This window comes from Gambusia affinis, linkage group LG11 (assembly GCF_019740435.1).
Source record: "Gambusia affinis linkage group LG11, SWU_Gaff_1.0, whole genome shotgun sequence".
Classification (NCBI taxonomy): Eukaryota; Metazoa; Chordata; class Actinopteri; order Cyprinodontiformes; family Poeciliidae; genus Gambusia; species Gambusia affinis.
In genome coordinates, this window is record NC_057878.1 from 25,120,087 (window position 1) to 25,142,508 (window position 22,422).

General features: G+C 40.8%; 1 protein-coding gene across 1 annotated transcript in view; it reads left to right on the plus strand.

Moving 5' to 3' along the window:
* ttn.1 (titin, tandem duplicate 1) overlaps positions 1-22,422 on the plus strand; it is a 156,296-nt gene that overhangs the window by 943 nt on the left and 132,931 nt on the right. The window contains exons 2-38 of the mRNA XM_044132734.1: positions 2,705-2,808; positions 3,344-3,547; positions 4,161-4,448; positions 4,526-4,611; positions 4,757-4,932; positions 5,021-5,144; positions 6,666-6,917; positions 7,193-7,306; positions 8,275-8,523; positions 9,020-9,082; positions 9,154-9,412; positions 9,794-9,845; positions 9,940-10,143; positions 11,449-11,591; positions 11,715-11,830; positions 12,053-12,280; positions 12,398-12,636; positions 12,710-12,942; positions 13,034-13,198; positions 13,298-13,466; positions 13,696-15,392; positions 15,481-15,762; positions 15,939-16,205; positions 16,344-16,616; positions 16,703-16,966; positions 17,434-17,694; positions 17,777-18,037; positions 18,184-18,447; positions 18,528-18,788; positions 18,869-19,129; positions 19,297-19,557; positions 19,703-19,844; positions 19,940-20,108; positions 20,218-20,449; positions 20,683-20,967; positions 21,445-21,561; positions 21,693-21,881. Coding sequence (XP_043988669.1) covers positions 2,718-2,808; positions 3,344-3,547; positions 4,161-4,448; positions 4,526-4,611; positions 4,757-4,932; positions 5,021-5,144; positions 6,666-6,917; positions 7,193-7,306; positions 8,275-8,523; positions 9,020-9,082; positions 9,154-9,412; positions 9,794-9,845; positions 9,940-10,143; positions 11,449-11,591; positions 11,715-11,830; positions 12,053-12,280; positions 12,398-12,636; positions 12,710-12,942; positions 13,034-13,198; positions 13,298-13,466; positions 13,696-15,392; positions 15,481-15,762; positions 15,939-16,205; positions 16,344-16,616; positions 16,703-16,966; positions 17,434-17,694; positions 17,777-18,037; positions 18,184-18,447; positions 18,528-18,788; positions 18,869-19,129; positions 19,297-19,557; positions 19,703-19,844; positions 19,940-20,108; positions 20,218-20,449; positions 20,683-20,967; positions 21,445-21,561; positions 21,693-21,881 — 8,941 coding nt within the window. The 5' untranslated portion in view covers positions 2,705-2,717. The remainder of the gene's footprint in view (positions 1-2,704; positions 2,809-3,343; positions 3,548-4,160; positions 4,449-4,525; positions 4,612-4,756; positions 4,933-5,020; positions 5,145-6,665; positions 6,918-7,192; positions 7,307-8,274; positions 8,524-9,019; positions 9,083-9,153; positions 9,413-9,793; positions 9,846-9,939; positions 10,144-11,448; positions 11,592-11,714; positions 11,831-12,052; positions 12,281-12,397; positions 12,637-12,709; positions 12,943-13,033; positions 13,199-13,297; positions 13,467-13,695; positions 15,393-15,480; positions 15,763-15,938; positions 16,206-16,343; positions 16,617-16,702; positions 16,967-17,433; positions 17,695-17,776; positions 18,038-18,183; positions 18,448-18,527; positions 18,789-18,868; positions 19,130-19,296; positions 19,558-19,702; positions 19,845-19,939; positions 20,109-20,217; positions 20,450-20,682; positions 20,968-21,444; positions 21,562-21,692; positions 21,882-22,422) is intronic.

Sequence of the window (22,422 nt, forward strand, 5' to 3'; positions counted from 1 at the left end):
GTTTCCAGAGCTTTCAGTGATAAAATATTTGATGAGTTTTTGGTTTTCTGCCTCTGAAGTGATTAAACACAGAATCATATATTTGTGAGTCTTAAGGAAGAATGTTCTGTAATTGGGGTCATGCATATTCAAAGTAAAGATGTGTCTCCCACACATGATTAAGAGTCAGATCTATTTTCGTGTGAAGCTATTTTAGGTAAACATGATTTTAGTCCTGGTTCTGTTCCAGCTTTAACAAAATGATTTGGCTTTTTGGCTGAATATAATGTTATTCAAAGCTTTGTTAATAACAATGTGAACAATGAGAACTATTGCTTTAATATAGACACATTTTTATGTAATTTATCTGGTTGATGTCCCATGTAAATGTGATGGGGAAACCATTTAGTATCGGTTTAGTTTAGTTTCCACAACATGAACAATCTCAAAACTGATCTTTAGGGATTTTTATTTACAAACACAGAAACTCATAATGCCATAATAAGCATATTGACATGACTTCTTATTTTGGTAATATTTACAATATTTCTAGAACTGCAGCTAATCATTGCTGTTTTCTTTCTGTTTTCTCTTTATGGTAAACCAGGATGATGATTGTTTTGTACTCTAAATTAGATTGCATTTTGTTTTCCCTTTTATCTGAATTTCTTCAACATTATTAGATCAATCAAGATAGTTTTTTCCACAGTAAAAGCAATGATTATAAGAAACATTTTTCTTAGAGTAACCAGTGGATCTATAAAGTGTTGGACGCAGTAACTGTAGTAGTGAGGCAGTAACTGTAGTACTGCGGTACGTGAAGCAGCACCTGCTGCTGTCAGGTTATCAGAAGCAGCTGCAACTTCACAGAGTCTGTTTGAAGTTTTACAAATACAAAATATATACAATAACCTAAAGGTAGGAAAATAATAACACCATTGGAGTTTTATTGTCTGGTTGTCCAACATCAATATGTTTAAGTACTAATCATATCAGCGTGTAATAATAGATTATAAATTGAATAAAAATTTACTCCTTATTGAGCCTGAATCTAAATAACACTGGATTTGAATGAGGCATGTTGTTTTAAAGAATCTTGTTGCAACATTTTGTGATTTAGTAGTATATAAATAATTTAAATTTAATCAGATTTAACTGTTGAAGATAAAACAGATAAACAGACTTTACATAATTATAAAGAAATCTCTATCCATTGACTTTCCTGCAGTTCTCATCACAGTTTCTGTAAAATATCAATATTTCAGAAAATTTTTCACACCTCTGGCAAATTTAGGTTTCAAGTAATCTTTTAATTTGACCAATGTGTTTCTTTTGACTGGAAATAATACTGATGTTTTGGATTGGTCCAGGAACAGTCTGAACAAGAATCTCATTCAGAATCTGTGTAGGGAGCTAAAAATTAGGGTGATGGCAAGTAGACCATCCAACCTCAAGGAATCGGATGTCTAATGCAAAAGATTCTACTCAGAAATTAAGTGGAAACATGCAAAAACCTGGTCAGCAGTTATGACAAGGGTTTTGTTGTTTTAATTTCAATAAATATGTTTCCATTGATTACTGACAACAGTACAACTAATTTCTTACATGTCAATATTATAAAAATGCAGATGAAAACACATTTTTTTCTCCAAAAAAGATAAAAGTTTTACATTTCTTATTGTGGGACCGCAGATGTGCGTTAGTTTATGCTATAATCTGGCTGAGAACATCAAATGGTTACATTTATGTTTGAGCAGGATGTTTTTTCTTTCTAAATGAAATGCATTATTATTATTTTTGAAAATAAAATTTTTCTCTAATTTCTTATGAAAAACAAGTCTTTTATTGTGACTTATTTAAACCTGCCTGAGAAATACATTTACAACATTTGAAGAATTGATTAAGTCTTAAAACAACAACAAAAAAGTAATAATAATGTTGAATTTCAAAGAAAAAAAATCACAAAAATTGTAGAGACCAAAACAATATTTGAGTATCAGCTAATAAGGTCTAGGTCTTGTGGAAGCTCTTTAAAACAACACTGAGAAAACAGAAAAGGTGCAAACAGAACTGAACTTATGTTTGATCTGTGATTAGAGCTGCTGTCATATATGGTGGATATTTTATGAATTTGGAAAATGTTTGTAAAGTTTACCATCAAGTTTATTTTGTGGAAAAAGCAGTGAGTGAAAATGTGAAACTTTGTGCTTATTTTTGCTGTAGAAACACTGCAGCATGCAGCTAAATAGTAAGCAAGAGTTAACTGAGTAAATGACAAAAGAACTGTTTAGAAACAGATGGAGGGCAGGAGACACGTTCTGCAGTATTCCAATGAAAGAAAATGAAACAAAAAACAAACTGCATGAAAAAAATATATTTTGTACAGAAGACATTTTAAACCAGTCGAAAGAGTCTGTATCAACAGCTCTTTGTGAACCTTCTCGTTTTAAAAATTAATCACAAACATTTGATTTTCTTTTGCATTTTCTAGATTTTAATAGAAAATAAGATTCTTAATAGTATTTTCTTTGCAAAGGTTTACTGGAGAACTGGCGCCACCTGCTGGTGGAAAGATAAGTTGATGTGTCTAAAGTGGCAGCATTTCCTGTTTTCTTGTGGATGGTTTGCACCAAATGAAGCCCTGCTCATGCAGATACTTCGGGGGCGGAATGTGTTCTGTCTGCTGCAGAAAATCTAAGGTTTAATCACTTCGTCTCTGTTACAGGGTGCCGACCACCATGTCAACACAAGCGCCAACGTTTACACAGCCGCTACAGAGCGTCGTGGCACTGGAGGGTAGTGCCGCTTCGTTCGAGGCTCAAGTTAGTGGTAAGAAAACGTCTGATGGCAGCATCATGGTGGGGTTATCAGGCAGGGCACAATTCTGCAAAATCCCAGCGTCACAAGCAAAGTTTGCAGGATAATTACATTTCACAGAATGATAAACTCAGTAAATGAAAATGTGAAACTTTGTGTTTATTTTTGCTACACAAACACTGCAGCATGTAGCTAATTAAGCAAAGTTTGCGGGATAATAAGAGGTTACCATCATACCAAATGAGAATTGTAGACTTTTCACTTTTGAAATTTCAGAGAAATACAAGTTTAGCTTCTGGTTAATAGAGAAATAAAGACTATACTCGTCTTTCATTTTGAATACTGTTTTATTTGTACAAAACAGTAAATAAGTTCCATGTTTTTTTATCAATGAATCCATATTAGTGTTAAATTATAAAAGCTTTATTGTTATTCATAAACAACATTGATTGATATTTGTACAGTGAAGGTCTTTGTGTGTTTTGCAGCTGAGGTTCTACAGCATGTAGTTCCTGCTCCTCTGACCCCTGACCTTTTTCCTCTGCAGGTTTTCCAGTTCCTGAGGTGAGCTGGTTCCGTGATGGCCAGGTTCTTTCCGCTGCAGCTCTGCCCGGCGTCCAGATCTCGTTCAGCGATGGCCGCGCTGTTCTGAGGATCCCCGCTGTGACCGCCGCACACAGCGGACGCTTTTCTGTCAGAGCCACCAACGGCGCTGGACAAGCCACAAGCACCGCCGAGCTCCTGGTTACAGGTGAGACACCATCAGTGGGTGGCAAGCCCTGCTAATCCACTTGATTTGGTTTTGCTGCTCTTCTTTAAATCTCTCTCTGGCTGTATTGTTAAGAAAGTCAGTCAGTTTGATGGTGGAGTGGCGTTGCCTTCTTCTGCTAAAGGCTCTGAAACTGTTTTCTGATTAATTCATTAGTGATAATCATATGTTTCTACTTTGCTATATGTTTTTGCATTTAATGCATCTAATTGCATCTAATTAGTTATAGCTTTAAAAATATGAGCTCATTGTTACATTCTTTGGAGTGGGGTTATGAAAAGTACTTGTTAGTTAGTAAATTTGGTAAAACTTTATTTGACGGGTTGTGAATAAGACTGTCATGACACCGTCATAAACATGACATAACATCTGTCATGAACAGGAGTAAGCCCTCATGAATGTTGTCATAAAGTTTCATTCGGTAAATCATGAGACTTACATTTTTGTTACATTTAGTAAAAACAAAGGGATATTTTGGTGTGAGCAAGCTAAAATAACTTTGACTGATGATACAAGTTAAATCTTGGAGATTATCTCTAAAAGCCACACTGAGGTGTTGGAGTTTATTGGCTTACATCTGTTTTTCTTGCTGCAGCGGAGACAGCGCCTCCCACCTTCCTTCAGAGGCTGCAGACCTCCACAGTGAGGCAGGGCAGCCAGGTGAGGCTGAATGTCAGAGTCACTGGCATCCCCACACCTGTGGTCAAGTTCTACAGGGAGGGAGCCGAGATCCAGAGCTCTGCCGACTTTCGGATCCTGCAGGACAAAGACCTGTACAGTCTGCTGATTGCAGAGGCCTTCCCAGAGGACTCTGGGACGTATTCTGCAACAGCCACCAACAGCAGTGGACGGGCCACGTCCACCTGCGAGCTGCTGGTTCAAGGTGAGCTCTGTCAGCTTCTATAGTTTCTACCTGCTGAGTTGACATTATCAGAAACTGAACAGAACGTTTGTGTCCAGGAGAAGAACCAGTTCCAGCAAAGAAAACCAAGACAGTAATTTCAACCGCTCAGATTTCACAGACCAGAACCACAAGAGTGGAAAAGGTATGACAAATCATGTCTGATCTGATCAGAACTCCCATTAGGGTTCTGGCTTTATCCCACTTTTTCTACTCATTGCAAAAGATCTTAGTCATATTAGATCCTCGCTTATTGCGTCTTAATTTGATCTTATTGTATGTTTCCTCAGAAGATGGAGTTTGAACTGACTCAGACACTTGGTCACAAGACTCCACCCAGAGTTCCACCCAAACCTTCGTCAAAGTCCCCCACCCAGCCCTCGCTGGTCTCCAAGGTGACCGGGGGCCGCCAACAGTCACCGTCACCTGTCAGACACGTGAAGGCACCCACACCCACAGCTGTCAGGTAGGAGCATCACGTTATTTATGCTGACTTAAAGTAGCTACATTACCTACAAGCTGAATGAGTGAACCTCATCACTGTTCCCCACCAGGCCGGTAAAGTCTCCCGTCACCACGAGGAAGCAGCCTGCCCCCGCTGCTGAAGTCCCCCCACCATGGAAGAGGGGAGATGATGACATGAAACCAGTGCATCTACCAGTCACAGACTCCAAAGAGGTGAGGATTGTGTGTTTGGAGGAGGGTTGTATCGACCCTTTGGCTTAGCTGCTTTAGAGACATAAGAAAGAAGGATAATATCAGCTCATGCTAACACCAGATGCAAAGAATCTGAAACCTTTTTTACCAGAATTCCTGTCTTACTGTTTGGAGTTGGTCATATCCGAGCATAGTGATGGAGCATGTACTGTCCAGTTCTGTTTGTGCCTCCACAATGGAGGTTGTTTGGTTGGTATATTTGTCTTTCTGTGTGTCTGCTAAAACATTTCATTCCCCTGGAAACATTCTTAGACTTGGATCGTGGTCAAAGCCATGGTTTCAATCCAGATAATATCCTAACTCAAGAATCTCTTCTTTACAGATGTTTCTGATCTCATTTTTGAAGTTTACACTTACAATCACAGGAAAACTCTTTACCTTTTGTTTTTTTAAATCAAACTTGTCAAAGACATTTGCTGTTCCTCCAACTGGCTTCTCCTTTCTTGTTTCTAAATTTAATGGATAAATATTTTTAGGATTCTGACAAAAAGATAATTCCTGCAGAAGAACCAACATTCAGCATGTTTTTCACAAACTCTGTCCCTGTCATTTTTTTTTGTGTACTTTGGTCCATTTTGATTTGTAAAACTTGGATTGTGCTGACTTGTGCCACATTTTATTCAACCTTTTCATGTGGACAACTATCCCATCACTGGAGATCATCAGAGTCACTAGAATCATCCTCTTGGTGCTGGCATTTCAGAACCAAATTTTGGAGTCAAAAATAGTGTAAAATTCAGTTTTTACGTTTTTAATTTTTATTGCCTATATCCCTTCAGCACTAGTCTCTCTAAGAAAACATGGCTCAGTGCTAAGCTATCCACTGTATTCATGGCCTTACTGCTGATTGACTATGTTAGCATGATAACAGCGGCTGAAACAAAACAATTTGTTTTGGTATGTAGTAAGGTTTTTTTAGTATCTGGTGAGGAGTTTAGTTAAATGAGTTTTTTGTGTGTTACTTTAGTCAGACACCTCTGGTCCTTCCAAAACTTTAACATATCAACATCTTCCCAGTAGTTGTGTTGCTTGGGGCTGCACTTTCAAACAGAAGAAGCTTAATATGATACACGTGAAGGATGGATTATTTCTGCAATCTGTACATTATTTTCCATCATGTACCAACTGCGGGCCATTTTCTGGTGATTTTACCAATATTTGTAAGGTGAAGAAGCTGGCATGATAATATTATCCCATTTAAGAAGTAAATGTTTATGTTCCTCCATGTTAACAAAACTGTATGAAATGCATCATACAAGAATGTGTAATAACTGAAATAATGTGGTTAGTAAAATCATTTGCTCTATTCTACTTCAGCTGGTTCACTTGACTAACACTAAAATGCAATAACATCTTGTTTTACTTGATGCTACTCAGCAAGTCTGAATAAATTTCAGACTTACTTCTTTGTCTTTTTCATCAGACCTACTTTCTGTGTGTTGTCTTGTTCTGAGTTCTTTGTGCTGCTGGTTCTGTCTCCAGGCTGAGGGAGGGACAAAAGCTGGGGCGGTGGCCAAAGTAGTGGCCGCCGTTGACCTGGCTCGTATTCGCCAACCCGTGCATGTCGAAGGCGGTCGAGCTGAAGAGGTGGAGACTGTAGAGGCAGAAATGAGGCAGCAGACAGTTGCTATGTCTGCCGATCAACAGTATCAAATTGGCTGGATGTCAACGAGAATGCAGGCTGGTCAAATGCTCACTGCTGCTCAGGAGTTCACATCTGACCTGCAGTCTCAGGTTAGAAGCGCTACATGTAAAGAAAAGAACAAGACCCTGATTTGACTAAAATAAATCATTTTACTTTGTCAGCGAGGTTAAATTTCCACTAGCAAAACAGTTACATTAATTTTTGTGCTTAAAACGAAATATAGTTTAAGTTTTAATTTTAAACAATGTTCTTAAGAATGATTATTATTGAATTACTTTGGATTTGCTATTTTGCACCTACTATTTTACTGAGCAGCTCTGAGCTTCTACTTGACATGCTAACGCTTCTGTGTTGATCACCACAGATTCAGAGAGGAACAGAAATCTCCTCCAGAGTGGAAACTGGTCTCACTCCATCTCCAGTTCCACAATTCATGGTTTCTAAAGTTTCTGTCCCCAAACCAGAGTCTGTTGGGGAGGTAAGAGAGGCAGAATCAGGCAAGCAGTAGGACATAACCAGAGCAAAAATAAGAAACTTTAAAAAGTGAAATAATGACCAATGCTTTGGTGTATGTAGTTGACTCTCTAAGTTCAGGTTTCAATTGTTCTCTGGCTTTATGGTAAAATGTTGGCAGCATCTGCCAGCCTCTAAAGGTTTGATTCTTTCCAAAACAATATCTACAATCACACATGCTTCATGAACAGGTGTGATCATAGATGGCTGCAGATGCCACTTAGTGTCTCATGTTTAGAGTTAAACATTGATAAGAAATTCCTACCTCTGATTTTCCTTGTGTCTAACTGAGACATAATATATACATATATATTTGATATATTTGTATTTGACTACTTTGTATCAGGTTAGACCCATTAGTTAGCCTTTACTCTTTGACATCCTAACTCTTATTTATCTGACACCATTGCTATGTGGTAAATGTAAAATATTTCTTAAATGATATAAAATAAACCAAACACTCTAACTCTTATCAGGCAGTGTTTGTATTGTGTTAGTCGACAGGAGTTTGGTTATTACTGCTTGCCTGAGATGCAAACCCGTTTTATAAAGCGACTCTAGAGGTGTTTGAACATCTTTAACAAATGAAGCCCTTTTCTTTAACCTTCTCCTTCTTTATTACGCTCCTGACTTAATTTATTAATCCGAAAACAAATTTCGTTTTCTACCCATAATTAATCCTGCTTCATCTAAAATTCCTCTCATTTGATCCTGTTATAGTTCTAATAAAACTAACGGCCCATAGATCCTTTGTGTGCTGTGTGCACCTTAAATATAAATCCACCACATTTCATTCATTCATTTCATTCATTGCATTGGAACTTCACTCCTTTTTGCACTTCATAGTGTAAAATGTGAATGACAATAAAGTGCAGTCCAGTCTTTCGTTGTTCTGATGACGGTGTGGCCTTTCCTCCTCTCTGGATTGGTCAGGTGTCCATCGCCGGCTCAGCTATCGCCACTCTGCAGAAAGAGTTATCCTCATCTTCTTCTAGAAAGATCATCAAACCGGTCAAGTCTCCCAGTCCGTCTCTTAAAGTTGTTAGGACCAGTGAGATGCTGGAGTCCATCCCACCGCCGTTCAAAGAATCCATTGAGTCATATCGCTCTGGCGCCCAGATTCAGACGGGGGTCGCGTACTTGGTGGGGATGGACAGAGTTTATGAGGACTGGAGAGCCAAGGTTTGTTCTGTAGCTTGGTGAGATGGATCTGAGCAGAACAAGAAAACCTGATGTGTAGCAAGAAACAGATGGTTCTGAAACCTGCAGTTTGATACCACACACCAGCTTTAAAGGAAGGATTCCCCACAAAACTTTGATTTGCTCCAATCTTTCACCTCTCATGAGACAAAGACCTCTAAGCTATGGGTTTTGTTTTCATCTTATCTTCAGGGACTGTCCTCCTGTTAGGTAGAGGTCTGGTTTTCTTGATTTCTGTGAAAAATCCAACAATAAATGTTCTTCTAATGAAAACTTTAACAAGCTTCCTTCTCTGCACTATTGACAACCTCATCCTCACCTCTTGAGCCCATCCAGCACCTTCTTCATTTTTCTGTGTTGTCGTCTCTTCATCACCTCTCGGGGGTGAACATCACATTTAAAGTCCTGTGTGTTGCACTGTTGATTTAGAAATGGATTTCAATGTCACATTAGTCTGATAGAATTGTCTCTGTGACAGGTGCCAGAGGCAGCAGCCGTACCGTCTGCAGGTGGCGCTGTTGTCCCACCCACTTTGGTTTCTGTAAGTGGCCCAGTTTTATTATCAACTTTCCGGTAAAATGGTTATTTTCTAAACATATTACGTCGACGCAGGGCTTGAAAAACACAAACGTGACAGAGGGCGAGTCGGTGACTCTGGAGTGTCAGATCAGCGGTCAGCCTGCCCCCGTCATAATGTGGTTCAGGGAGGACTACAAGATCGAGAGCTCCATTGATTTCCAGATCAGCTACGCGAGCGGATTTGCTCGGCTGGTGATACGTGAGGCTTTCGCTGAAGACAGCGGACGCTTCACTTGCACCGCCACCAACGAGGCCGGAACCATCAGCACCTCCTGCTACCTGCTCGTCCAGGGTCAGTGCACACAATGAAACTACTGGTCTTACTGGTACTAATACTAACGTTTGGAGTAGACGAGTTGGGCCCACTCTGTCCCAACTTCAGTCTGATTGAGAATTTGTGTGGGCAGCTAAAGATTGGGGTGATTCCAGCAGGCCCTCCAACCTTGTCAGGATACCATTAGAAACCTTCAGGATGCTGAATGGTTTGAGTGCTGAAGTGACATATTGTTGATCGATTATTGAAAAGGCTGTAAATATGTTTAAGCTTGCCAATTCTTTAAAAATTGTAAATAAAAACTGAAAGTTATTTTCTAAATTAAAAAAGCTGTTTTGAGAGACGCTTGTCTGATATCTTAAAAAATTCTTGGTTGAATGAACTTTATTTTTCCCACAGTGTCTGAGGACATCGAGGGCAAGCAGGAGGTGATTTCCTCCGAAGTTACTCAGTAAGTCAAGACTATTTTATAAAGCTTGAAAAATAAACCAGTATTTCTTTTCTTTCTTTTTTTTTTACTGAAGTTGTTCCTTGTTTTAAATCAGAGTTACAGTAGAAGCTAAAGACGAGACCGAAGTGAGTGCGGTTGAGCCGGGTTCCCCTGCTGCTGCTCCCGTCTTCATTAAGACACCGGTTGTTCAGAAGCTGGTGGAAGGAGGAAGCGTTGTGTTTCAGTGTCAGGTGGGCGGAAACCCCAAGCCTCAAATTGTCTGGAAGAAGAGTGGCGTGCCGCTCACCACCGGATACAGGTACTGAAACCTCAGGGAGGAAATCCTTTCTCTTCTGTAGCAAATGTTATGTGTCTGGCCTGCTTAAATCCAGTTGATTTCCTAAAACCACCAAGCTGCATCTGATCACCCACAGTATACTTTGGATTTTAAAATTAAATTATACATTCACAATAACTTTGTACAATCTAATACTGTTTAACAGTGTCATATGATCATATAGACCTGCTGCTACTACCTTTATTCTGCATCAAGCTTAAACCCATTTTAAGGGGTTTATACAGTGTCACCCTGTTCCCTGCACTCTATTTGTCATGTTCACACTAAATGCTCTGGATGTCCAGATCCTCTTGTAATGCAGGAAGAGACTTAATGTGTTTGGCTAGAAGCAAACAGAATTTCATAGATGCCAACAATGTTTGTCTATAAAACTTGTCAATCCTTTGTGCATAACTTGACTAAACTGCTAACATGTTAACTACCATGAGGCTAATGACAGAGAAAAATGTCTTGTCTTTAATACCAAGCTCAAACTGATCCACCAGCATATTACAGAAGATTTCTGTATTTTTCTGTTTCAAAACAAAACATGAAAACATCCTTTTAGTTTATGGAAAAGAAATGACTGAGGGCATAATCTAATGTTTCAGTTTATATAAAAGGAAACGGTGAGAACTGATAGTATTTCCACTTTTTAAAGATGTAACTCAACCACTGCCACGTCTTTTAAGTTATCGATCAACCTGAAACCAAAAATAAATTTTGCCATAAAAGACCTGGTCCAGCTTTCTCAAATATTGAAAAACAGTAATTACTTTAAAAAAAAAACACCAAATTACAATAATGCGTTTTGAAGTCTTTAACTGCAGCTTTAAAATTTTAATTTACAACTATTACAATACCGCACTTTCAAAATACACTAAAACATTAAATAAAATGACAAAATTTTCTATGTTCTGATGTAGCCACTGAAATTTTATTCTCATTTATAAAGATAAATATGAGATACCTCGAATCTAAAATAAAAATGGTTAAACACATTCTCTTTCTGATAACATGCCCCACTTAGAAGGAGCCATGCAACAATTTAGTGATTAAGAAAAGTCACCAAAGGTCCTTTCATCATCTGATGAATCATTGATCTAATTTTGGCATCATCATATTAATCTGAGCAATCTTTCACTACTTTAGTAACTCAGTTATTATTATTTAGTTTCATTTTATATTTGCATTCCCATGGCTTCTAATAGTCTTCAAATAACTTGAATACTAGAATAATCAGCCTTAGTATAGGGAATTTTATAAAGCTCACTGTCTGTTCATCAGGTATAAAGTTGTCTACAAGAAAGAGACCGGAGAGTGTAGATTGGAGATCTCGATGACCTTTGCAGACGATGCAGGAGAATATTCTGTCTTTGCCAAGAATCAACTTGGAGAAGTCTCAGCCTCCGTCAGTCTTCTGGAGGAAGGTATGTCCACAAACAGCACCTAAACAGTAAGAACAAGAGACAAATTCAAAGGAAACTGGGTTTAAATATGAATTGCGGATCACACTGACTATATCACAGACAGAACAAATGCTTTGTTTACAGAGGAATATGAAGTGTACATGAAGAAACAGGAAGTGACAGCTCCAGTGCAGGAGCCCAAACCTGGAGACATTCCCCCTATCACAGTGGATACAATGACCACCGTTATCTCCGGACAGGTACAAGAAACATTTATCATAGCAGCTTTTGGCAATTTGGCAATTCATCTTTGTTAGAATCTTCACATGCATTATAAGGTTCTTTCTCTAATGCAGTAGAAATCTGTGTTTTTAAGCAACCATAATATACTCTTTATGCATTTATCAAAGCAGAAAAATTAAGCCACTGATCATTTTTTCTCTTAACTTATAAAGATGTGATATTTTTCATGAAACCTGCAGGAATTCCATTTGTCTGCCATGGAGCTGAGAATCATTCAGGAGATCGAGCTCACCATCATGAAGATCACCTACAGAGAGATTGTAACTGAGGACGGAGAGTTGATGGTGACCACCACTGCCACTGAGGCGGTGCAGCCAGCCTTCGACACTCCGGTCAAAAACTACAGAATCATGGAGGGAATGAGCGTCACCTTCCACTGCAAGATGTCTGGAACGCCGCTCCCCAAGGTGAGACATCTTGAAATAAAAAGTTCTTCTTTGGTTACTTCTATTAAACAGATCACCTGCAACAGACATAACAGAGACAGTCAAACAGGATTGACTGACGCCTTGACTTTGTGGCAGATTTCTTGGTTCAAAAATGGCCAGCGCATCAGGCCCAGTGACCGCTACCAGATGGAGGTTCTCCAGGATGGACGAGCCAGCCTCCGCCTATCTATGGTGCAACCAGAAGATGAAGGCGTGTACACTGCCTTCGCCACCAACATGAAAGGAAATGCTGTCTGCTCAGGGAAGCTTTATGTGGAGTCATCTGCAGCCGCTCCTCAGAGATACACACCACAACCTGCAGTGCAGAGGATCAGGTAAAATATGAGTCAAAGCAAGTTCTTCAGAGTGTATGACTTAAATGCTCATTACATTTTGAATTTTCCTCAGATCCACATCACCTCGTTCTCTGAGCCGCTCTCCTGGCCGTTCACCTAGCCGTTCACCCGGACGATCTCCTGCTCGTCGTCTTGATGAGACTGACGAACAGCAGCTGGAAAGACTTTACAAACCCGTATTTGTCATGAAACCTACTGCATGTAAATGCCCTGAGGGACAAACTGCCAGATTTGACCTGAAAGTTGTTGGCCGACCAATGCCTGACACTTATTGGTTCCACAATGGTGAGACACATAAAAGGAATCTTCATTGACGGTGTTGATAAATGTAGAATGCTTGTTACTCAATCCAACTTCAATTATGTGGCCTTTTCAGGACAACAAATTGTTAGTGACCATACCCATAAGATTGTGGTTAAAGAAGATGGGACTCAGTCCCTGATCATTGTCCCAGCCATGCCCCATGACTCTGGAGAATGGACAGTGGTGGCTCAGAACAGAGCTGGGCGCTCATCCATCTCCGTCACTCTCACTGTTGATGGTAAGACTTCACTGTACAGTTTCCATGACCTCTGCTTAAGGTTTATTGCAAGACAATCCTTTGGGACATATATTAACATAATGTTTCTATCTTTTTTAGCTAAGGAAACCTTGGTCCGTCCCCAGTTTACTGAGAAACTGAGGAACATCAGTGTGAAAGAGGGTACTCTAGTTGAACTGGCGGTTAAAGCCATTGGAAACCCACTGCCTGACATCGTCTGGCTGAAAAACAGCGACATAATCACCCCACACAAGCACCCGCACATTAAGTATGTCTCATATTAAAATAAACTCTAATATCTCTTCTGAGTTTTCAGGAAATCCACAGTAGTATTAGAATGTTCTTATATTTAGAGCATTGTATCAAAAAAGACAATACTATTTAAGAGAGCTGTTTTATTTGCTTGTAATGTGGGATTTCTCCACTTTAAGAGAGTAAGACTAGTAGTTAATATCCAAAGTGTCTGAAGTTGTTAATATGAAACTTTGCTGTTTTAGGATTGAAGGAACCAAAGGAGAGGCCAAATTCCAAATCCCCTCAGCAGGCGGACCAGACAGTGCATGGTACACCGCCACTGCCATCAACAAGGCTGGCAGAGACACCACCCGCTGCAGAGTCAATGTTGAGATTGAATATGTTGAGCCTGAACCAGAGAGGAAGCTCATTATTCCCAAAGGAACCTACAAAGCCAAAGAGATCACCGCACCAGAGCTGGAGCCTCTCCACCTCCGTTATGGCCAAGAGCAGTGGGAGGAAGGCGACCTTTATGACAAGGAGAAGCAGCAGAAACCATTGTTTAAGAAGAAGCTCACATCTGTCCGAATGAAGCGTTTTGGTCCAGCCCACTTTGAGTGCAGGCTGACTCCAATTGGAGACCCCACCATGGTGGTGGAGTGGCTGCATGATGGCAAGCCTCTGGCTGCTGCTAACAGGCTGCGTATGGTCAATGAGTTTGGCTACTGCAGCCTGGACTATGAGGTTGCTTATGCAAGAGACAGTGGTGTGATCACCTGCAGAGCAACCAACAAGTTTGGAGTCGACCAGACCTCGGCTACCCTGATCGTCAAGGACGAGAAGGGCCTTGTTGAGGAATCTCAGCTTCCTGAAGGAAGAAAGGGAGTTCAACGAATTGATGAAATGGAACGACAGGCTCATGAAGGTGGACCTTATGGAGTAACTGCTGAAGAAGAAACAGAGAAAATGAAACCTGAGATTGTCCTTCTCCCTGAGCCTGTCAGGGTTATGGAAGGTGACACAGCCAGATTCCGCTGCAGAGTGACCGGCTACCCTTCTCCAAAGGTTAACTGGTACCTTAACGGACAACTCATCCGCAAAAGCAAGAGATACAGACTTCGCTACGATGGCATTTACTACCTGGAGATTACAGATATCAAATCCTATGATTCAGGAGAGGTAAAAGTTATAGCAGATAACAACCTGGGTTCAGCTGAATATGTTGTGAAGTTGGAGATTCAACAGAAGGAAGACTTCAGAACTCATCTGCGCCATGCTGCTGAGGGTAAAGCAAGTGAAGCTCCTGCTGAGTCAGGGAGAGTATCATTTGAGGTGGTGAAGGCTGAGCAACCCACTGAGGACACTCAGCTGAAGGAGGTGGTCAAGCTTAAGAAAGCCCAGAGAATTGTCCACGAAAAAGCCGTAGAAGAGTCTGAGGAACTGAGGAGCAAATTTAAGCGCAGGACAGAGGAAGGCTATTATGAGTCCATCACCGCTGTTGAGCTCAAGTCACGTAGGAGAGATGATTCTTATGAAGATCTGCTACGAAAGACAAAAGAGGAGCTTCTTCACCATGCAAAGGAAAAGGAGGAGGCTGAGAAGAAGAAGGAGGAAGAGCGCCTCAAACTCACTGCAAAACCTCTGAAACCAGAAAGGATCAAGCTTTCACCCAGCATGGAAGCTCCTAAGATCCTGGAGCGCATCACCAGCCAGACAGTTGCACTGGGAGATGAAGTCAAATTCAGAGTCAGAGTTGTTGGTAGACCAGATCCTGAGTGCCAGTGGTTCAAGAATGGTGTTCAGTTGGAAAAATCAGACCGTATTTACTGGTTCTGGCCCGAAGACCATGTGTGTGAACTTGTGATCAGAAACGTGTCAGCTGAGGATTCAGCTAGCATCATGGTTAAGGCAACCAACAAGGCTGGAGAGACATCCAGCCATGCTTTCCTGCTGGTGCAAGGTACTGCAACAGTGAATTCTTCAAACTATAACTTGTTTCCTCTTGAATAGTGTGTTTTCTAATAAAACATGATGTGATGTTTCTGCAGCAAAACAAGTCATCACTTTTACACAGAAGCTTGAGGACCTCAATGCCAAAGAGAAGGACACCATGGCTACATTTGAGTGTGAAACTAATGAGCCTTTTTTTAAGGTTAAATGGCTCAAGAATAACATGGAGATCTTCTCAGGAGATAAGTACAGGATGCACTCAGACAGAAAGGTCCACTTCCTGTCTGTGCTGACTCTTGAAATGAGGGATGCCGCAGAATATTCATGCGTGGTTGTAGATGATGAGAACATCAGAACCAGCGCCAAGCTCAATGTTGAAGGTTTGTTGATAATGATGAAATCATGGTCAAAGTTTAAAAAACGTCAATAATTTCATTGAGATAAAGATTTCATTTGAAGACTTGTTTTATATGGGAGTTTCTATTTGACAATAAATAGGATTTGGTCAATAAAGTGTTAGTTTCTTAAGAGCTTTATTTGATCAAACTATCAACAGGAGCTCCTCTGGAGATGGTGAAGCAGCTGGAGAACACAGAGGTGCCTGAAACATACTCTGGAGAATTTGAATGTGTTGTAACCCGTGAAGATGCTGAAGGCACCTGGTACTTTGAGGACAAGCTGCTCTCTCCCAGTGGTAAATACGTCATGACCTCCCGCCGTGGAAGACACAGTCTGTCTGTGAAAGATGTCAAGAAAGAAGACCAGGGCAAATATACCTTCAAAGTGGGTGAATTCACAACAACTGCCTCACTAAAGATGAAATGTAAGTCATTATTCACATTGCAAATTAGAGACATGTATTTTGATCACTTTTTTCCACTTAGTTGATCTTCAATTTTACTTTGTTTTTTGGGGGGAGTTTTGGCTTCCATTTCTGAATACTTGTGTCTTCATGTCTTAGTGCGTCCCGTCACCTTGGTTCAGCCTTTGACGGACCTAACTGTTTGCGAGGGTGATATTGCCCAGCTCGAGGTCAAGTTCTCACAAGAAAATGTTGAAGGCAGCTGGAAGAAGAATGGACAACCAATTACAGCTTCTGACCGTGTGCACATCGTTATTGATAAACAAGTCCACAAACTCCTGATTGAAGATGCTACCAAGGATGACTTTGGATCATATTCATTTGTGGCTCCTGATCATGATATCACAACCACTGCAAAGCTGTTGATTCAGAGTAGGTCTCTCAAACTCATCTACTTAAATAAAACAACATTCTGCCTCAAAATAAACATTTTTGAAATGGAATGCCTCTTGTTGCAGGTATTGGCATCCTTGTTCCATTAAAGGATGCATCTACCATTGAAGGCACCAAAGCTGTCCTGGAGGCCAAGATCTCTGCTCAGGATATTAGCTCTGTCAAGTGGTACCACAATGACAATTTGTTGGTGCCCAGTGACCGGGTCTGTATGGTGGCAAAGGGAACCAAGCAGCGTTTGGTTTTCAGCAGGACCTACGCTTCTGATGAGGGTCGCTACAAACTAGTTGTTGGCCGAGTGGACACCAGCTGCAAACTCTCTGTTGAGTGTAAGTTACCCACAGTGATTTTCCAAGCGCGTGCTTATTACAAAATAAATGATCAACATTTTAACTGAAAATGTTTAACATGCTGTTGAAAAAAAACTATATACAGTAGAGACCAAAAGTTTGGACACACTTTCTAATTGAATTCAATTACAAGGTGTGTCCAAGCTTTTGGTCTGTACTATATATTTATATATATTTTATCTTAAACTTACATTAGACTTTAGAATAAATGTGTGTGTTAAATGTTAAATGTTAATAAATGTTCCCAAGAACTCATTGCATATACGTGTGGCATTGCATTCTTCATTAAGTCTAAAAAAATTGTTAGAATCAGAAGATAAGTCTCCACAGACTTGATTTAATCTGAACATCAAGCAAAGTTAAATTCATTAAAGGGTAGTCTACCTGTCATTGCTCCATCTATAGAATAGTTTGAGAATTGCGTAACTTGTGTTTTACTTGAACAGCTGTGCAGATCCTGAAGCCAATGAAGGACATGGAGTGCTCTGAATCTGAGAACGTCTCCTTCGAAGTTGAGGTTTCCCACCCAGGCATCGACCCCTATTGGACCTTCAAGAACCAGCCACTCAAAGCCAGCGGCAGCCACAAGATGGAAACCAAGAATAAGCACCACATCCTTACAGTCATCAACGCAATGAAGGATGAAGAGGGCGAGTACATGTTCGCTGCTGGTGAGAAGACGTGCAGAGCTTCACTTACTGTGACAGGTATGCTGGATATGACTTTAACAAGCTGAACGCCCTCTGTGACCGTCTCTTTAATGATGATGTAACCATCCTGTGTCACCAGGTGGTGCCATCAAGAAACCTTTGCAAGATCTGGTTGTAGCTGACTCCCAGACTGCTGTGCTGGAGTGTCAAGTCGCAAACCCATCTGCTGAAGGAAAGTGGCTGAAGGATGGACAGCCTGTCGATTTCAGTGAGAATGTGCTGAGTGAGGTGAACGGTGCCGTGAGGCGTCTTGTCATTGTTATCACAAAAGCCACGGATATCGGAGAGTACACATATCAAGTGGCCACCTCCAAGACCACCGCCAGTCTGAAAGTTGAAGGTAGGACTGTTTCTGTCCACTGCTGATTGATCCATTCAGGATATCTTCTAAAATAATAAACTATAACTTTAGAATGAGACACTTCTGAATCTCACTAAAATCATGATTCAATGCTTTTAAAACGATAACTACATTTTCCTGTGCAGCTGTAAAGATCAAGAAGACCCTGAAGAACCTGAATGTGGTTGAGACTCAGGAGGGTGTATTCAGTCTTGAGCTGACCCATGAGAACGTCAGGGGAGCACAGTGGATCAAGAATGGTGTTGAGATCCAGTCCAGTGATAAATTTGAGATCAGTATGGAGGGCACAGTTCACACACTGAAGATCAACAACTGCTCCACACAAGATGAATCAGTTTACTCCTTCAAACTTGGAAAGCTGTCTGCAAACGCCAGACTTAATGTTGAAAGTAAGTAAAGCACTACGGTAAGTTGGGATTCACAAAATAGATTTTTTTAAGTGTTTTTATGAACGTGAACTCTCTCCCAGCTCTTAAGATCCTGAAGAAGCCAAAGGATGTGACATCACTGCTGGGTGCAACTGCTATGTTTGAAGTGGGCATCTCTGAAGACAACATCCCAGTTAAATGGATGTTCAAGAACACTGAGCTGAAGTCAAACGAGCACTACACCTTGCTTTCTGAGAAAAGGACTCACAAATTAGTTATCCAGGATGTGGACAGCAGCAAAGAGGGCGAATACACTGCAGTGATTGGTCACCTGCACTGCAGTGCTCACCTAAGTGTTGAGTGTAAGTTTAAAAAAATAATTATTCTCTAGTATTAATGGATTACAGGAAGCCAACCATTCGACCCTGTGTTGTTTCTGCAGCTCTGCGGGTAACCAAACCCCTAAAGAACGTAGAGGTCCCTGAAACCCAGGTGGCCAATTTCGAGTGTGAAGTTTCTCACTTCAACGTGCCGTCCACCTGGCTAAAGAACGGTGTCGAGATTGAGATGAGTGAGAAGTTCAGGATTGTGGTTCAGGGGAAACTCCACCAGCTGAAGATCATGAACACCAGCAGGGAAGACTCTGCAGAGTACACCTTCGTCTGTGGGAATGACCGAGTGTCAGCGACGCTCACTGTCAACCGTAAGATCCGGAGAAACAATTTTGTAAAAGAGTTCTTATTAAAAACTGCTGCCTCTTTCCTTATAAGCATCCTCATCTAAGTGATTGGAGTGTAAAATCTTTTCTTCAGTTTTTTCTCTATGTGTGAAGGAATTCCAGAATTTAACCTCAGGACTTTTTCTTTCCAGCTATTCTGATCACAACAATGCTGGAGGACCTGAATGCTCAGGAGAAAGACACCGTCACATTTGAGGTGAACGTCAACTACGAGGGAATCACTTACAAATGGCTCAAGAACGGTGTGGAGATCAAATCCACAGACAGATGCCAGGCTCGCTGCAAACAATTCAATCACACTCTGAGCTTCAGGAACGTCCACTTTGGAGACAGCGCTGAGTACACCTTCACAGCCGGGTCCGCAGCTACTAAAGCTAAACTCTATGTGGAGGGTAAGATGTGGAAATGTCTACAATTGTGGTCATTAAATACTTTTTAACTGTCCAACTCTCAGAAATACCAAAATAAACATAAAGACCCTAATAACTTGGTTACAGTTGTTACTTTTGCTTTAAGCGTAATATTTATATCCTGCAGCTCGTGTGATTGAATTCACTAAACACCTGAAGGACCTGAAGATCACAGAGAAGAAAAGGGCGACGTTTGAGTGTGAAGTATCTGAGCCGAACGTCCAGGTGATGTGGATGAAGGACGGCCAGGAGCTGGAGATGTCTGACAGGTAAAAAGAAGTTGTCATTCAAGTGAAGGAACATTTTAGACATTTTTCCAACGTTATCAACAACTTCTGGCTTTTCTTTATTGATTTTCCTGCAGGTACAAAATGTCCTCAGACAACTTTGTGCATCGTCTGGTTCTGCCGTCTGTCCACATGTCTGATGCCGGCGAGTACACAGCTGTAGCCGGGTCGAGCATATCTGTTGGACATCTGGGAGTTGAGGGACGAGATGTTAAAATCTCTGAACCTGAAAGCAGAGACATTACAGTGAGTTACCTGTTATGTGGAGCTTCAACCCAATCTGAGATTTGATTCTGCTCCTTGAATAGTCTCTAAATTTTATGTATGAAGCTGACATAATCGTCTTTTTGTCCAGGTGGTGGAGAAACAAAGAGCAACCTTTGAGTTTGAGGTAAATGAGGATGAAGTGGAGGGTCACTGGCTGAGGAATGGAGCAGAGATTCACTTTGCAGAGGAAGAGAGGTTCAACTACGCCACCATCAGGAAACTGCATCGCCTCACTATCTCTGAGACATTCAGGAGCGATGCTGGAGAGTACACCTTCATCGCTGGCAAAAACCGCAGCACCATGAACCTTCATGTGAGATGTAAGAGATCCTTCAGTCAGCAGCTTGACACATTTTTCCGGAACAAATGTATTCTTTATTTACTGCAAAAACATTTAAGAAGTATTTCACATCTGTGCTAGAGAGAATGTAGTGCATCAGTAGTTTTTTGCTGAGTGATGTTCAAAAGAAAAATATTATTTTGTTGAATGTAAAAGGTATTTTCACAGATTCTGCTCTGCTTTTTACCTGAATGTTTGGTTTTCTATGTTCAGTGCCAGAGCCGCCTCAGATCGTACGCCACATGCAGGCCCAGACGGTGATGTCGGGTCGGTCTGTGCGCTTTTCAGCGCAGGTGAGCGGCCTTCCTCAGCCTCAGGTGACCTGGTACAAAGACTCCCAGCTTCTGTCCGCAAGTTACAAATGCAAATTCCTCCACGATGGAGATGAGCACACACTACTTCTGCTGGAGGTCTTCCCTGAGGATGCAGCCGTCTACAGCTGCGAGGCCAAGAACGACTACGGAGAGGCAACAAGCTCCGCCCCTCTCAGTGTGGAAGGTCAGACGTAGTTTATGATGAAGCATCAAAGTTTTTAGTTTTATATTTTTCTTCTTCAAGAAGAAGAAGAAAAATATTCTGGGCAAAATAATTGCTTGGAATAATTGTCTTATTATTTGAAGCAATTATTTTAATTAATTGTGGGATTTAATAACTGAACATTTATGTAACTAAATGAAAATATCAGCATTCAATTTGTAAGTAGTAGAAAGCATCAAGTTAAATAAAGTTGTGTTCATTTTATGACTTTGTTTTAAACTTTTTATTATTAATGCAATTAAGTTTATTTGCTAGGATATTACACCATCCAATGTTGTCTTGAAAGATTTTCCCCCCCCAAGTCATGTTAAATAATAAAAAAAAAAAATTCAGAAAACATTTTTTCAAAGTTCATAGAAAAAAATGATATAATCACTGTAGATGAGCAGAAAGTAGTCATCTTTACCAGGTCAGTAAACTAAACACGTTGTCTTTCAGTTCCTGAGGTGATTGAAACCGTTCGGATTTCTCCTCCGGTTCTGATCACTCCTATGAGGGACGTTCTGGTCTCAGTGGGACAGCCTGCCCAGCTGAATTGCATCGTCTCTGGGGAAGGTACTCACCTCTCATCAGCTTCCCCTGTTTGATAAATCAAATGAGTGTTGGATCTACTCACCTCTGGGATTATCAGGGTTGTTTCTGAACACGTCAGGTGATGCTGACTTTCGTGAACGCTGTGTCCCCAGATCTGCAGATTTCTTGGTTCTGTAATGATAAAGAGATCCGGCAGTCTGACATCTTCAGAATGTCTCATTTGGATGAAACCTGCCTGCTGGAGATTTCCAGAGTCCTCCCTTCACATGAGGGAGAGTATTCGTGCATTGCCACAAACATAGCAGGAATGGTCACATGTTCTGCCACTTTGAACCTTGATGGTGAGTTTGAAATAATATCAACTGGCATGCAGTGTGTTTTTAAAATAAAACAGCGTGAGAGAGGCCACCACTTACTGCATGGTCTTCAGACGCTCATCTCAGAAAGCATGACTTGAGGACGCAGATCATGCCATCTACCTGCCAGGTCCTCACAAAGCTGCTCTGATTTTTAGCTTCAATAGCAAATAAAATGATCATCTTCTTGTATGTTTGTGCTACCAGAACCTGTATTTAGACATAATTGTAGTGGTATCTTGATGACATTAAGAAGGAAGTGCCTTATTCTCTGTGCATGTAGAGAACTCAGTAGATTTAGTTTGACCTATTTCTTGCTATAAGCCTTGTCCTACAGGATTTTCTGCTGTGCTGCATGATATCATCTCTTCCTACTTCTGCAGCTCCTAACAGTGTTTGTTGAGACACAAATCTTTGTTTCAGAGTAAATCAGCATGGTCGAAACAGCTGGACCGTGGAAGTTCAGCTTTTCGGATTCCTTACACTCACGGACATAATCCACATCTGTTTCATAAATTTTGGCTCC